This window comes from Carassius gibelio, chromosome B23, assembly GCF_023724105.1.
Source record: "Carassius gibelio isolate Cgi1373 ecotype wild population from Czech Republic chromosome B23, carGib1.2-hapl.c, whole genome shotgun sequence".
NCBI lineage: Eukaryota > Metazoa > Chordata > Actinopteri > Cypriniformes > Cyprinidae > Carassius > Carassius gibelio.
In genome coordinates, this window is record NC_068418.1 from 12,954,656 (window position 1) to 12,969,930 (window position 15,275).

At 36.9% G+C, this 15,275-nt stretch overlaps 1 protein-coding gene across 2 annotated transcripts in view; it reads left to right on the forward strand.

Annotated features, from left to right (window-relative positions):
- LOC128012124 (nucleolar protein 4-like) overlaps positions 1 to 15,275 on the forward strand; it is a 92,437-nt gene that overhangs the window by 18,401 nt on the left and 58,761 nt on the right. For both annotated transcript variants that reach the window (XM_052595126.1, XM_052595127.1), the window contains exons 2-4: positions 418 to 573; positions 3,193 to 3,304; positions 6,357 to 6,466. In XM_052595126.1, coding sequence (XP_052451086.1) covers positions 418 to 573; positions 3,193 to 3,304; positions 6,357 to 6,466 — 378 coding nt within the window. The remainder of the gene's footprint in view (positions 1 to 417; positions 574 to 3,192; positions 3,305 to 6,356; positions 6,467 to 15,275) is intronic.

The window sequence follows — 15,275 nt, forward strand, 5'->3', positions numbered from 1 at the left end:
AAAACCTACGGCTTTATTCAGCATTGTCTTCTCTTCCATGTCCAGAGAAGACAATGCATACAGCAATAACAAACAGCAGCAGCGTAGCAGATCTATTCCGCCAAATACCAAATACTTTAACCTTGTCATATCCATTGCCATATTAAAATGTTCCAAGAGTTGTCATGTTGGAACTACTTTAACAAAGTAAAAATCATTTTTACAAAGGAAATATATTTCAAAAGATAAAATAGGCATCCCTAATCATATTACCAAATCACTGTTGTTTTACAGCACAGAATTATGTGCTGTGATAATCTCTGATCTATTTGACTTATGATGATACAATGGTGTAGTATAATAAAGTATAACATAATTTTTGCTTGTGTGACGTTAGTTAAGTCTATGAGATGAATGAACTTCTTTGTGTGATTTCAGTGTGTAGACGGGGGCTCTGGGCCGGAGAACTCCTTTCTCAAGAGGGTCGCTGTGGTGGAGGACTTCTATGACATCATCTATGCCATGCATGTGGAGATCAGCTCCGACCCGGCCAAAGCACCCAAACACGCCGGACAGAAGAAAACGTATAAAGCGGTGAGGAAAGCATGGAACTTCTTTCTCATAGTCTCTGATTAGACATGGAAGTGTTTATGGACTTCTATAGTTTAGATTTAATACCCCACCTGGCCCTTTTTTGACCGGCTGTATCTGTCTGTCACTTAAAGTGTCCCTTACTCTGTCAGTTTGATTTATTTCCTCTGGGATTCTCATAAACAGAAGCGAGCGGTCCCTGCTGTGTGTTGTCCTGGTGTGATTTGTAGCAGAGAATTGCTGGCCTCTGTGAATTTTGGGTGAATCAGTCAGAATATGCCAACATTACCTAGTATTGAAAGCTACTGACTATGTAGAACTTATTTTCTTTTTTCTTCTCTTTTCTTTTCTTTCTTTCTGCATAGTTTTTCTAGTCTTTTGCATTTTTTTCTGAATTTAGTTTTTCTTTATTTCTTTGCTTTTGAATTTTTTTTCTGAATTTCATTTTATGTTTCTGTATTTTTTTCTTTCTCGATTTATTGGATTTCTACTTTAAAAAAAGTCATTTTCATTCATTTTTATTTTGTCTTTCTAGCTTAGTTTTTTCTGCTTACACTTTCTTTCTGTCTTTCTTACATTCTGCATTTCTTTCATTCTCTGCATTGTTGTAGGCAGAGATGAGGATCAGTTCATATTAAGAAGATATATTTAGGTCTGCGCTGAACATCTTTAGAACTCTGTATCTCACATGTGCTGTCATGGAAACATGGGAAGTGAGAGTGACATGGGCCGCTCTCACCTGGTCTGGTGGATGTGCTGAGGTCCACAGGTCCAGTGCTGCTGCCCTCTCTTGGACCGTAACAAAAGTGCATGTTTGCTCTCACGTGCATTGACAGTCAGTATCTTTTACATGCAAGGTATTACCAATAAAAGCATAAATAAGTTTGTTTTTGGTTTTGTTATATTAATAATTTAAGTGATATGTTTTATACGTGCACAGATATTGTACCCTCTGTTCCTTGTTCCTATCGTGCTTGACACGCTTTTGGCCTTAGGGGAGGGCAGGGCCTTGAGCATCAGAATTTGTGTGCCTGCTCCTCTTAGGATCTCCGGGAGGGATCAGGGTGCTGGAAAGGGGAAAGCTCAGGTTTTCAGGCTGTTTTATCACTGCAGCAGTGGGGTTTGTGTGTTTAGTTCAGCTTCTGTCTTCGTAATGCACACGCGTACATCCTATACCCTCCAGCTGTGGTTCCATGGCCGTCCATGCTTGTTAGTTAGAGCCTCATGGGAGATTAGAGAGGCACAAGGGACTTTCAATGTGGGGGTGTACTTTCTCTTTTTCTTTGTCCAGTTTAATGGCAGAAAGGTTTAGGTAGGGATAAAATAAAAAGATGCAAAGAAAGCAGGTTAACGTAGAAAAATGATACATATATGAAATGTACAATTGAGGAAAAAAATGAATTTCAGATGGAAACAGCACTCTAGCTACATACGTTTGTGTACATGACATGATTTGAATCTCACTGTGTGTGTGTGTGTGGGACAGAGAAATGTTTGGACAAGGACAATAATAAGCACACTCACACAGTTCATTATTTTATCCTTCATATTATAGGCATAGAGTAGAAAGTGAGAGGGAGGTGTGTGTGTGTGTGTGTGTGTGTGTGTGTGTGTGTGTGTTTAAATGTAAAGATACCAGTATGATAGTCTCCCAGGGATTAGGCTGGACTTGATGACAGTATTATAATAAATCAGCTAAGCATTCACACCCTGTCTGCAAACTAATCGTCTTTTCTGTTTGCTGTTACTCTGCCTCACTTGCTCTCTGATAAGAATGGGAATAAATCACCTCTGATAGATATAAGGTGTCTCTCATAAGCAAAATGTGGGGGAAATGTTGATCATTTCACCTAAACAAGTAGGCTAATTAATAATGATGCATGTTAAAATGACCAGTATGACACTTACATGAAGTTTAATGTTTGTTTTACTCTCTAACATTGCATCACCAGTAATTGTTTCACAACTTTTAACATGTCAAGTAATTATTCAAAGATTAAATAAAGGTCCCACTTTATATTAGGTGGCCTTAACTACTATGTACATACATAAAACAATGCACTTGTTGTGTTCATATTGTATTGCAAAACACTTTTGCTGCTACTGAGGTGGGATACGAGTAAGGTTAGGGACAGGTTTGGTGGTATGGGCAGGTTTAGGGGTGAGTTAAGGTGAACGGATGGGTCAACAGTGTAATTCTAAATGTCATTGCAGAAATTAATTGCAGATGCATTCGCATGCAGGTATTGTTAAAAATGTAGGACGATGTAAAAACCCGTACTGTATGTTAGCTACACAATGAGTGCATTGTATCAAATGATTAACTTAAATGTAAGTACTGTACATAACAGTTAAAGCCATTTAATTTAAAGTTGGACTGAAATAAATAAATAGTCCAATAATCCAAATTTAAGGGGTTTCTTTTTGCTTTTTTTCCATAATCTTCCTGTTTTTAATTTATGCTATAATTTCTTATCTGATTTTTTTGTATTATTATTTATATAATGCACAAAGGCATTTCTGAGCATGAACTCTATAACACTCAGAGTATGGACTTGAATAATCAGTGAGTCTCAAAAAATGCAAAAGTGAAGTTTAATATGGTGTGTGTTCGTGTGTCAGATAGCGGAGACATATGCGTTCCTGCCCAGAGAGGCGGTGACCCGTTTCCTGATGAGCTGTGGAGAATGTCAGAAGAGGATGCACATCAGCCCCAGCGGAGCAGAGTTCAAAGGTATCACACACACACACACACACACACACAAACCAACCTGGATCACTTCAGATGAGTACGTTTTATTTACAGGGAGCTTTATGGCTTTATGTATAAATTCCAAGGGAACTCATTGACTCTAATCCAAAAAAAAAAAAAAACAGCAAGCTAGAAACTATTAATTTCCATATATTAGTACATATTCAAACCCATAATGCTTCATTGGAAAACTTATTGTCTTTGTTGCGAGATCCCCCTCTCGTCCCTTTTGTCCCCTGCCCACCCTGTAATGATCTCCCCCCGTCGTGCCAGCCCGAAGCTAATGAACCCCCCCGACACACACATCTCAACACCCTCTGATTAGGCTGCAGTCACTGGAGTGTCCTGCTAGCCTCCCTACACACTGCAATTAGCCCAATTACAGGCCTTTTAACAAAGCAAATGCCTCCGAAACCAGATTATTTCTACAGAGAGAGAGAGAGAGAGGGATTGTGGGTGGAATCCATTGGGGGAGGGTTTTTGATTGGGACATTTTCACTAGTTTGAAAAATATTATTATTTTTTTGTCATTTTGGAGAAACTGCAATCCCAGTCAGTCCGACCCCAGCTGTGCGGGATGCCAATCAGAAGCACTGCCCTCATATATCCCGCTCGCTGCGATAAACAGAGGCAACACCTCCCAGGACTGAGCTGTCAAAGCTCTGTGTCAATGCTGGGCTTAGGTTGGGTGTTGCTCATAAAGAGAACAACTAATTGGCTTCTTGCCCACTGGGGTGCACAGCCCTCCCCCCTCCAGCCAGCCGTACGAAAGTTCAGTGCTGAATTATTTAGAGTAATTAATTACTGTACACTCGCTTGTCTTTAATTGACACTCCGGCTGTGGTTGATATTGGCTCTTTTATCCACATATCTGCTGTTGCTGCCTTGCGGCTTCATGAGTAATTTATATATAGATACAGAAGAAGTGATATTAGTATAGCACATGCTGAGGATGTGGTGAAATCATGTCAACACACCTTTTTCCTAACTCTTTCTTCAGCTGACAGATGCACAGTATGATGGCTAAATATAAACTAATTATTGTTTTTTGTTTAGCTCAACATATACTTGCTTTGTATTTTGATTAATGTTAACATACTAAGGCATATTTAAAGTACTTATCATTTTTAACTGTAGTGTGTTATTTGAGATTTAATTTAAAGATAAAATATTGTAATACATTTTACGTTTTTAAATAAATCTTTACTAAATAGTTGATATACAATAAATACATGATATACAAGTTTCAATTACATTAATGCCGTGTTTCAAAGACAGTGGATATAAGACTTCCTACATCTTTATATGTAATTATATAATTAAGTGGGTTAAAATTCTGCATTTTATATAAATTTAAACTAATAAATTTTTGTTTAACTGTAAATAACATGCAGTTAAGTGTTTGAAAACATTACATTCAGTTCACACTATTACACACAATTACATACTTAAATACATTATTTCCATAGTAAGCATTCTTTTTAAAAGTTCTTTTTCACAATGGGTGGCACTAACTATTAGCTTCAGTAATTCACGCGTGTGTGTGTGTGTGTGTGTGCGTGTGTGTGTGTGTTTTGCAGTCTCAGGTGAAAAACTTATGGAAAGACTTCATCAGCGTAATACACCTGTCTTTTTAGCAGCCTGACAAGACTGTAAATCATCTGAAAATAATTTTTGTCTTTAACCATTATTACCATTGTTGGTTTTACATGTGATTTTAAGATCCTGAATGTTTTTGTTTTTTTTGTAGTTTGTTGTGGTAAATCCATATGAAATGACAAATGAGAAAATGAAGTTGATCAATACAGCGCAAACCGCTCATCCATTACTATGTGTGTATGTGTGCGTGAGATTATCAGGAGGTAATGACTTGCTTCATGGCTCTTTTAACTCAAAGCCGATAAAATCCATAAATGAGAAGGCTGTTTTATGACCAAAGAAGCCTCCACATTTATGAAATCTAAAGGAAATTGTTGGGTATTCCTTATGTTTTAAACCTTCTTTAGGAAACCGAGGAGCACCATATTGTCAGTGCACTTCTGTATGTGAGTGCACTTAAAGGGTTAGTTCACCCAAAAATGAAAATTCAGTCAGTAATTACTTACCTTAAGCTTTCTCATCCTCCATAAACAGCAACAGCTACCACAATCATGGCCAAGAAAGGTATTAAGAACATCATTAGAATAGTTCAACCATAATATTATGAACCTACAAGAATACTTTTTGTGTGCAAAGAAATGTAAAATAGTCACTTTGATCTGCTATTTCATCTCTGTTGTAAAGATCTCCTTATTACCTTTCTGGGACTTGAATGTCACGTTTCATTGCTGTCTTTACGGGGTCAGAAAGCTCTCAGATTTCCTCTAAATATCTTAATTTGTGTTCCAGAGATGAACAAATGACTTATGAGTTTGGAATGACATGAGGGTGAGTAATTAATGGCAGAATTTTTGGGTGAACTATCCCTTTAAAATTGTGTGTGTGTGTGTGTGCGCGCATAAACCCAAACAACACACACTAAACAAATCAGAAATGATTACTGTCAAAGTCAGAAGCATTATCATCATGATCTTTACACAAATATTCACAGTGGTGTTTCACACAAATCTCAGGACATCATTACAGTGGCTTTGGATGAAAATATAAAATCTGTAGGTGGAGGATGGATTTAAATATCTACACATTTTTCAATGAATATTAATGTAATTTTTATAATTAGGCTTTTGTTTGACACTGTAAATCTGAGGCAGAAGTGTGCCTGCAGAAATTACTGGGGCATATACTGACCTCTAGTGACAGTTTAGAGAAATAGCATTTACTGTTTTCACACACTGCCTGCTCCCTTCCCAAATTCTATGTGATATAAGCTATTTATTTTCAATACTATTTAGGTCAGCTAGACTGGATAGATTGCACATCGGGACGCAGAGTCTTTATATGATTCTGCCCTATAACAACAGAATTATTAACTTTTCCTGTTGTTATAATTATATTATTATGGTCTAACCATTGCAAATCTCTCATGCTTTCTCAGAAAACAACCAACCAACTTCTCTGGCGGCCGACCTCATAGACTTCAACATGCCCCTCACAACAACCTACTTGAAACAGAAGAAACTACAGTGCATGAACAACAACGAGCAGGTACAGCAGTCTTCGATACACGTTTATTGGCCAAATGTTTACAGCATGTAAACAGCCAAGTCTCATCTCAGTCCATCCAGATGGCACAGAAATCATTGGGGCATTGTGCGGAGGTGTTTTAATTCAGTTTGCATTAATTTATTTTTATTAGAAGGTAAAAAATGTCACTGTTCATTATTTTGAAGCCCTAACAGGTATTTCTGGCACTGTCAGAATGTGCTGCTTATAATATGCAGAACGATGAACTCATTGGCCACCTGTGTGGGGAGGGTGGATGTGAGTTTGCGTGGTAGTATTTAGAAGGAATGGCAGTTAGTTCTCTTCTAATTAACAAGTGTTCTGAGCAGCTGGCTAATTAGCTGAGGTGTGAGAAAACCGGTGAAGTGCCAATCTAACGAAGAAAGGTAAACCCTTCTTACAGTCACGTACAGAACTCCTTAGTTTGTACACACACTGAAATGTGTTCATCTTAAAGTTTGCTCAGTAGAAACTTCGATCAGCATTGTTAGTCCAAAGTCCCATTCACACCAAGGACCATAGTTATAAAGATAAAGTTTTAAAAACCACTCTAATTCGATGAGATTAGTAATGCTCAGACCACAGCTATAACAATAACGACACCGAGGAATGATTACATTGCAATCACAGACTTTATTTTTTGATAAGTGATAAAAACGTTGACCACAAACACAATAGAAAAACTTGAACAATTACATAACTGTGGCTAAAAGGAAACGCTCTCTCTTTGATTAACATTCTGGCAAAGTTATGAACGCACATTCTTCCAGTAAGGATAATACAAAGTTAATTCATCTGGTCTTTAAAAAGGTTAGCACAAAAACGTTATTGTACATCGTTCATGGAAGGTTTTATTTATGAAACATTTTGTTCTTTAAATTTTTTTTTTTTTTTTTTTTTTTTAGAAAATGATAAACTGAATGTTCCTTTAACATTTGCATAATGTGACAAATGGATGTTTTTAAAATAAAATAAAAAAATTGACATTTTGAACATTCAGGAAATACTCAGAAATAATGTTTTCAGAACATTCTTAAAACATATTTTTGTTAGCTGGCCAGACACATGCTTATAATAACCAGATCATTAACAGCAGCTGGTGAGGAGGACTATATTATAATATTTATATAGTTAATGTTTTTGGTGCAAATGGGTCTTAAAGGGATACCAACCCAAAATGAAAATTTCGTCATTAATCACTTACCCTCATGTTGTTCCAAACTCGTAAAAGCTTCATTCATCTTCGGAACACAATTTAAGATATTTTGGATGAAAACTGGGAGGCTTGTGACTGTCCCATAGACTGCCAAGTAAATTACACTACACTGTCAAGGTCCAGAAAAATATGAAAAGCATTTCAGAATACTCCATCATTGTTTCATCCAAAACGTTATAAAGTGACGAGAATACTTTTTGTATGCGAATGAAACAAAAATAATGACTTTATTCAACAATTTGGATACATTTTTTCTACATGTATTTACGCTGTGATTTGAAAGAAAACAGTGCATCCTTGTGGTGTGGTTGACACAGAAGAGCATAAGCTGCCTATGTTCAGCTCATATTCTCCAAAATGACCCTACACTAATGTGGAAAGACACATATATTCGCGTACAAAAAGGACTTAAAATACTTCAGTATGTGTGAATTGAATTGACTTAAAACACGAGTTTCACAATTTGAGTTGTATTACTGAAATGATTTTTTTCATGACATTCTGATTTATTGAGATGCACCTGTATTATGGAGACACTACACCAGGTTCCTGACCCATTTAACTGACTTAATTGGTCAACCAGCTTCTCCAAAATAACCAAGGTTGACTAGCTCTGACCATGGCTATGCTGTTCCTTTAACTAGTCCAGCACCCAACCTATACAGCGCTAACCACTATAAACCAGTCTGGACCAGATTTCATACTGGTGTAGGCAGGTCTTTTCGATTTTAGTACACAGAAATATCTCTATTAACTCCAAATTATGTTTCCATTTTACTGTTTTTGTGTACCGAATGCCAGACAAGACGTGCCGCAGTGTGATTTCATTATTGTTATAGAATCTGCCTTTGCACTGCAGCTGTTTGCTTTCTATGCTGTGAAATTCTTCCGAGATTCTCTTATATAAAATCTCCTAATATAAAAGCTTACGATGCTCCACAATCTGTGTATCGAATCCATACCTTGTTTTCAAGGATCACTGTATTCACTCTTTTTGTTAGTGCAGGGAGCAGACAGGAAGTGTTTGTGAAATGTCCTACTGCAGTTTTGGTCTCTGTGGGTGGGGCATGACAGCAGAAGTGGGCAGATGAAAGCACTAGAGGCACTCTCAATAAATATAGGGTACAGTTCTATATCACAAATAACATTAACATAGAGAGCATGAGGCTAGCTTTAACCATATAAAAATTGTCATGATTTGTTTTAAGAAAAATATATATCCTGAATTAAAGGGAAATGCTGTATAAATTTATAAATGACTACAGTATATGTGACAACTACAGTAACTAAAAAAAATCACATTAGTTCCAAGTTAACTTTAAAGATTCATTTAGGTTAAATTTACATTTGAGTTTTATTTCATTTTGATATTCATTTACCATTCATAGCTTAAAAAAAAAAAATAATTAACATCACAAATCAGGTTTTTAAACAACATTTAGAAATGTTTAGGCAAAATATTAATAACAGGGTCGTAAAAATGGAAAACTTCATTCAAAATGAATGTACATTAAAGTTTCTTATGCTCACCAAGGCTGCATTTATTTGATCAAAAATACAGCAAATATAATAATATAGAGAAATATTTCTACAGTTTAAAATAATGGTTTTCTATTGTAATATATTTTGAAATGTAATTTATTCCTGTGATTTGTAAGTTGAATTTTCAGCAGAAATGACTCTGGTCTAATATGCTGATTCGCTGCTATGGAAATATTCCTCATTTTTATCAACGTTGAAAACAGTTGTGCTGCTTAATATTTCTGCGGAAACTATGATACAACCCCCCACCCCCCTCAATATTCTGACAAATAAAAGTTCAACAGAAAAGAAATGTAAATCGTTGTTTCACCTTTGATCAGTTTAATATGTTTACTGAATAAAAAGTCATAAAAACAAACAAACAACATAATTCCAATAGTTAGTAGTGTAAAATTAAAAAAACAGTATAATAAAGATTGAAAGCCTTAAGCCGGCGATGATGCTTTGAAGGTTAAGCTCCACCTTTTATTCTTAAAGGTCTTTATTTTGTACCCTATTTGCAGAAAGTATAAAGGCAGATGAAAAAGGCCAAGTAAGATATTGGAGACTAAGTGCTGAGATACCGAAATGGCAAAAGAAAAGAGAGAGAAACCCAGAGAATTGCACAAATAGGCAGAATAATTAACAAAGAGGCCCTCGGATGAGCATCGGAGTGAGAGCAGAGGAGGCTGGTCGGCCCTGCAGGACGCATGTGTGTCCAGCTCAATTCAATAAAGAAGGAAATTAGCAGCATCCTTCCTGCAGGCTGCAGACTCCCGGCTCTCAGAGGGGGGATGGAGGAGATTACGGAGAGGGGGAATGTTCATTATCGTTTATGGACGCTTTTTTTCCCCATTTGCTGTATCTCCTCTTCAGGAAACTAATTTCATTCTCTCTCCTCCTTTAGCTCTCTTTCTCCCTCCCACTTTCTCTCCCTGGGGAAAGGTGTGAGATTCTCAAATATTCTAGCAAATTAGGCCGACTGTAGTCACATAGAAATCAGATGATAGATTTGATTCCATCTACATTCCTACATGCATCAAATGGATAATCCAGTGTTTTCTTTGTGATAGTCAGTTTTGCTGAAAAACAGCTGCTGTAATTTTAAGTCTTACATTTAGTTTGTAAAATTTGTCACACTGAAAAATTGGCAGTGTCACTACTAAATTTAATATGGCAGAGATGTCTAGCGGTGTATGTGAATGTGTCATGTGTTCTTATAAAAGCTGTATTGTGCCATTTTGTCTGTAGGTGGCAGATTCACCAAGCAATTCATTCTACTAACTAACAATCCAACTAGCTGAACAAAGTTGCTTTGTAATCTGTTGGTGGTTTTAGTTCAGATACACTACAGTAGTCAATGGAAACCGGTGAAAAAAACTCAAAAACATTTTATTTTATTTTGTGCTGTTTTTGTTTTTTTAGAATTACATTTTAATGGCTATTTAACGGCAATGATTATTAAGTGTGCATTTGTGTCTTCTAAAAAACCCCAATACAGTAGCAGTTCACAACCACCTTAAAAGATAATGACTCGCGTTGTTGTCCTGAATCGCTGTTGTTAATCTATTTGTTAAAGTCAGTCTTAATATAACACTGACTTCTGCTTCAAAACACTGGTATGTACAGTTTGCATTATAAGCCAGAATTGTATTTTCCAGTTCCTTTTGAATGTATGTGCTTCTCCTGAGGGCTCCATTAGTGACTCATAAATCAAAGTGTGTGTATGTGTATGTTCATGCACTTAGATGTTCACTGGGTAATTGAGGAATGTATCAGGATGGAGAGTTTACTGAATTGATGTATTGGAATAGAAAAAAACTAGGCTGATTCTTAGCCGTGTTCCTAGGTTTTTCTTATTTCTACCGTATAAGCCTTCAGTATTCTGTGGGCATATGGAATAAATCTACAATTATTTTGGTTCTTTTTCAAATAAAAAGGCGATGTTGTCTTGGTTTATATGAATATGGATTTCTAGAACAAATGTTGCATTTACAGTAGGGGAAGATGGAGGCAGCGAGAGAGAGGGGAGGGGACGTGAAGAAGTGCTCTAAAGTGGTTTTGGTGACTCTGTACCTCACTGTACAGTACTCCTAGCAGGGGCGTGACGTCAGCGCCCCGGCCCCGCCCCCGTCTTCAGGGCTGGAGAGTCTCTCGCGACCGCAGCGATATTGTTGCAATATTAAACGGATAGAGAGTGCAGAGGAGAGGGGCACTGCAACGAGGGGGATCTTAGAAGAATATTAAAAACAAATTGCGTCCACCAGTGAAGGTAAGGATTCAATTAGGCTGCCATGAATTCATTATCTTAAATAGCAGGTTATTATAGATTTCCCCTCAGCAGAATACGGCGTTTTTTTAACGAGTGCTGCAAAGAGCGAATGGGAAGGTCGTTATGTTTATTTATTATACCAGTTAGGAGTTATGTCATGTGGACGTTTAAAGTTGGACGTTTAAAACGACATTGCCGTTGTTTACCGTGGTGTTTAACCTGTACAAACACGAGAGGCGTCTGCCGGTCAAGTTTAACACTATTGATATCGGAATGAAGTCGTGTTATTTGAACGTATTTGGTGAGTAGCAATCGCGAAACCTTGGCAACAGGATAGCGTCCATTTAGATTGTTATCATCGTTCAGCATTTCTTTCTGAAGTATTTCATTCGTGACTGTCATATACTGATAAATATGCGCTTTACACGCTTGATGTATTGTTGATAATGCATGCATGCTGACAGCAGTGTTATTACTTTTTGTTTAGTTAGTTTGTTTGTTCGTTAATTAGCACCGTGAGTATAAACACATCATAGCAGAAATATGTGTATGACTGTCAAATGGGTTTATTTAATAAATTATCATGCATGTAAGATCTGCATAAAGAAAAAAAGTAACTTACGTACAAATAACATCAGAAATAAAAAATAGAAACGTGTAGCTTAGGTGTGTACGAGACCTATATGTTGAGGTTTCGAGGCACTTGATTAATCAGTGTGACCCTCAATCTGTGTTTGAACTTGTTTATAGATCATGACATTATTCTAGCTTTATGAAAATATAAATTATAGAGTTATGAATTGATGTAGTATGATAGTGGGTGTTGCAGGGCATCTGAGTCTCTACGTACGTTAGATGAAAGGGTTTGGGCATTTAAGGAATCCGTTGATGGAATTTTGGAAGCTTGTGTGGAGAAATGCATGACTAAAGTACATCAAGAATAGTCAGTATAGTACAAGAATAGTAAGGACGTTTTTTTGCAATATGTGCTTATATACTGTCATTGCTAGATATTGTTAAATGATGAAATAATTTGTATTTAATGAATAACTATATATATATATTTTTTAAATGTCCAGCATGTGCCTTTTTTTTTCCCCCAGATCTGGCAAAGCTGGTTCTGCAGGCTTTTATCGTTACTGTACGTTGCATGAAGGCCTGAAATCAGAGAATGGCTTACTAACTTACAAATCCTACAAAGTGCTTTTTGTATCATTAAGATAAATAAGTTTCAGAGATTGCTGCCTTTGCTTTTGTAGTGCTTAGGGTTTTGATTGTTTGCACTGCCTCTTGTTCTTGGCCCACTGCCGTTGACACTTAGCTTCCAATGAACATAAAAGTCCAAATAAAAGGTATTTATTTCTTTAATAAACATTCACACCCTATTATACACAATTCACATGCGTAATGTGTAATGCGTAAAACATTATCGCAAGGAAGAAAGTTCAGCTTGCTCTGTAATTTTGTGTGAATTATGTTTGGTGCAATTAATAGACAGCTCAGCAGTTATTCCAGTGTTGTTTCTGTCTGTTCTGTTCTTCTGTGCCTCCGGCAGGTAGTTTTGTAGACTGATGTGGGCGTCTAAGAACTGAAGCAATGTGACACTGAGTCAAATGGCAAAATTCACATTTTTAACTTTTGAACATTTTCTAATCCTAATCCTGTCACTCTTTGCTCTGCATCTTTTTCCATATCACTCCATTTTTAGGAATGACACACTACCCCGTTTTTTCTATATATACCAAGTCATACATTTCATAGGGCTATTTAAACGTCTCTTTCTGGTTTTAAGTTTAATGGCTATGCAAATTAAAAGCAGGGATGAATGGCGAAGGGTTAAAGGCTTTAAAACCTCCTTTATCATCCTCTGCCTTCTGCCAGAGCTTCACAAGGATAAAGCCTACCAAAATAAAAACACTTTTTCTGACCCCCACGTCAGCCTGTCCAGCAGAAGGGAAGCTCCATGAGCCATAATCCCTCCCTAAAGCCAAGCTGTTCGGGCCGAGGATCTCCCTCGCTCCTTCTCTCCCCCCCCCCCCCCCCCCCCGTGCACTAGCCATCTAAATAGTCGAACTCATTCTCTCCCATCCCTTTTTTTCACTCCCTTCCGCTTGTGCTCCCTGTTTCTCTCCCCCCCTGTGTTTTCTCAGTTCTGGTTCTCTGAATCTATTGTTCTTTGTATTGTCCCTGTGGTATTCCTATGACTGTTTCTTTGCTCCGTCGTTTTCTGAGAGGGTCTGTACCATCCTCTGCTCTTCTCCAGCCATTAGAAGACACATCAAAATTCCCATCTGGAGTCTTGAGATGTGTCTCTCTCAGCACCACTGTTTCAGTGTCCCATGGGTCTGTACGGCCACTTGTTCTCACATCACTGCAGATGGGACGTGCCGTATCTTAAAGTCAACATGAAATTAAAATTGACACTATTATAAGCAAATGTTTGTCTTTTTAATTGCTAAACCACCATGTCACCAAGCCCATGTTTAAAAAACAGTGCTGTTCAAACATTTGGAGTCCGTATTTATTTATTTATTTATTTATTTTAAATGATTTTTTTTTTTTTCAGAAAGAATCCATCAAGTTTTTTAAAAGTGAAAGTAAATATGTTTATAATGTTAAAAACTATTTTTATTTCAAACAAATGCTATTCTTTTGTAATGTCTATACATAAAAAAACCCTGAAAAAAAACATACTTACTCAATGTTTAGCAGCAAAAACTGCTTTCAACATTGATAATAAAAATAAATGTTTTTTGCTCACAAGATCAGCATATTAGAAGGATTTCTGAAAGGTCATGTTTATAATGGTTTTAATTGTAGTAATATTTATAAAAATAAATTCTTAGAATTACAGTTTTTTTTTCATCAAATAAATGCAGTCGTTGGTGAGGGACTCCTAAAACTTTTGAACATGGTATATGAAGAGACAATTTTTCACTCTCCAATAAATTCCTGGAGGACAAATCCATCCTGTCCAAAGTTTATTAGTATTATTTTCTTGGAAATCTTGTTTCACAAATATTTCAGGAATAAAATGGGTTGCACGTTGACATGTTACGTGTCAAATTAAAAGTTATTTTCTTTAGGCTGTTTTTAATTTGTCTTCGCATTACGATAGCCCAAGTAGCCGCAGCTGGTTTTAGCTTAATTATTTCTGAGCATCTCTGTGCATCTGTGCCACTGAGCAATCTATTGTTATTACATCCAAGTGCCTAAGCACAGTATGTTTTTGTTTAGAATGTTATTGTTGATCTTTTACAGCCCATGTGAGCATGATGCTAACCAATGAGATGCTCTCCTGATGATGAGTCCCCCTCCGTGTAATTTCCTGTCTTTTCACGGCTCACATGTGCTTAGACCTAAGGGGGGACTCTAGGATGTGACATACAGGCTCCCCTGTGTCCTCTCTGCTGTTCTCTGTATGTAAGACTCATCCAGCAGAACGTCAGGCCTCCCTGCAGAGCTGTCTGTGCTTTACTGTTACTTACCTGAAGCTTAAAAGGGTGACTTCCCTGCTGAAGAGAATGCTTTCAGATTTGGCTGATTGACATCTGCATTCTAGCAATCATGTACAGTAGAGATGGATCAGGTAATATTTACCTGTGCTCCGCAAAATTCCACATTTGAAAATCCAGTCATTTGAAATGAAAATCAAAAATTTCCCCTCATATATTTCACAACAGTTTCAAGTTGGTTACACAAATGTGCTGTTTTGACCATCAGAAAGTGGCTTGGTTTTAAAGTGACTTCTGTGTGAGCTGTGCTTCATGTGTTCCTACACT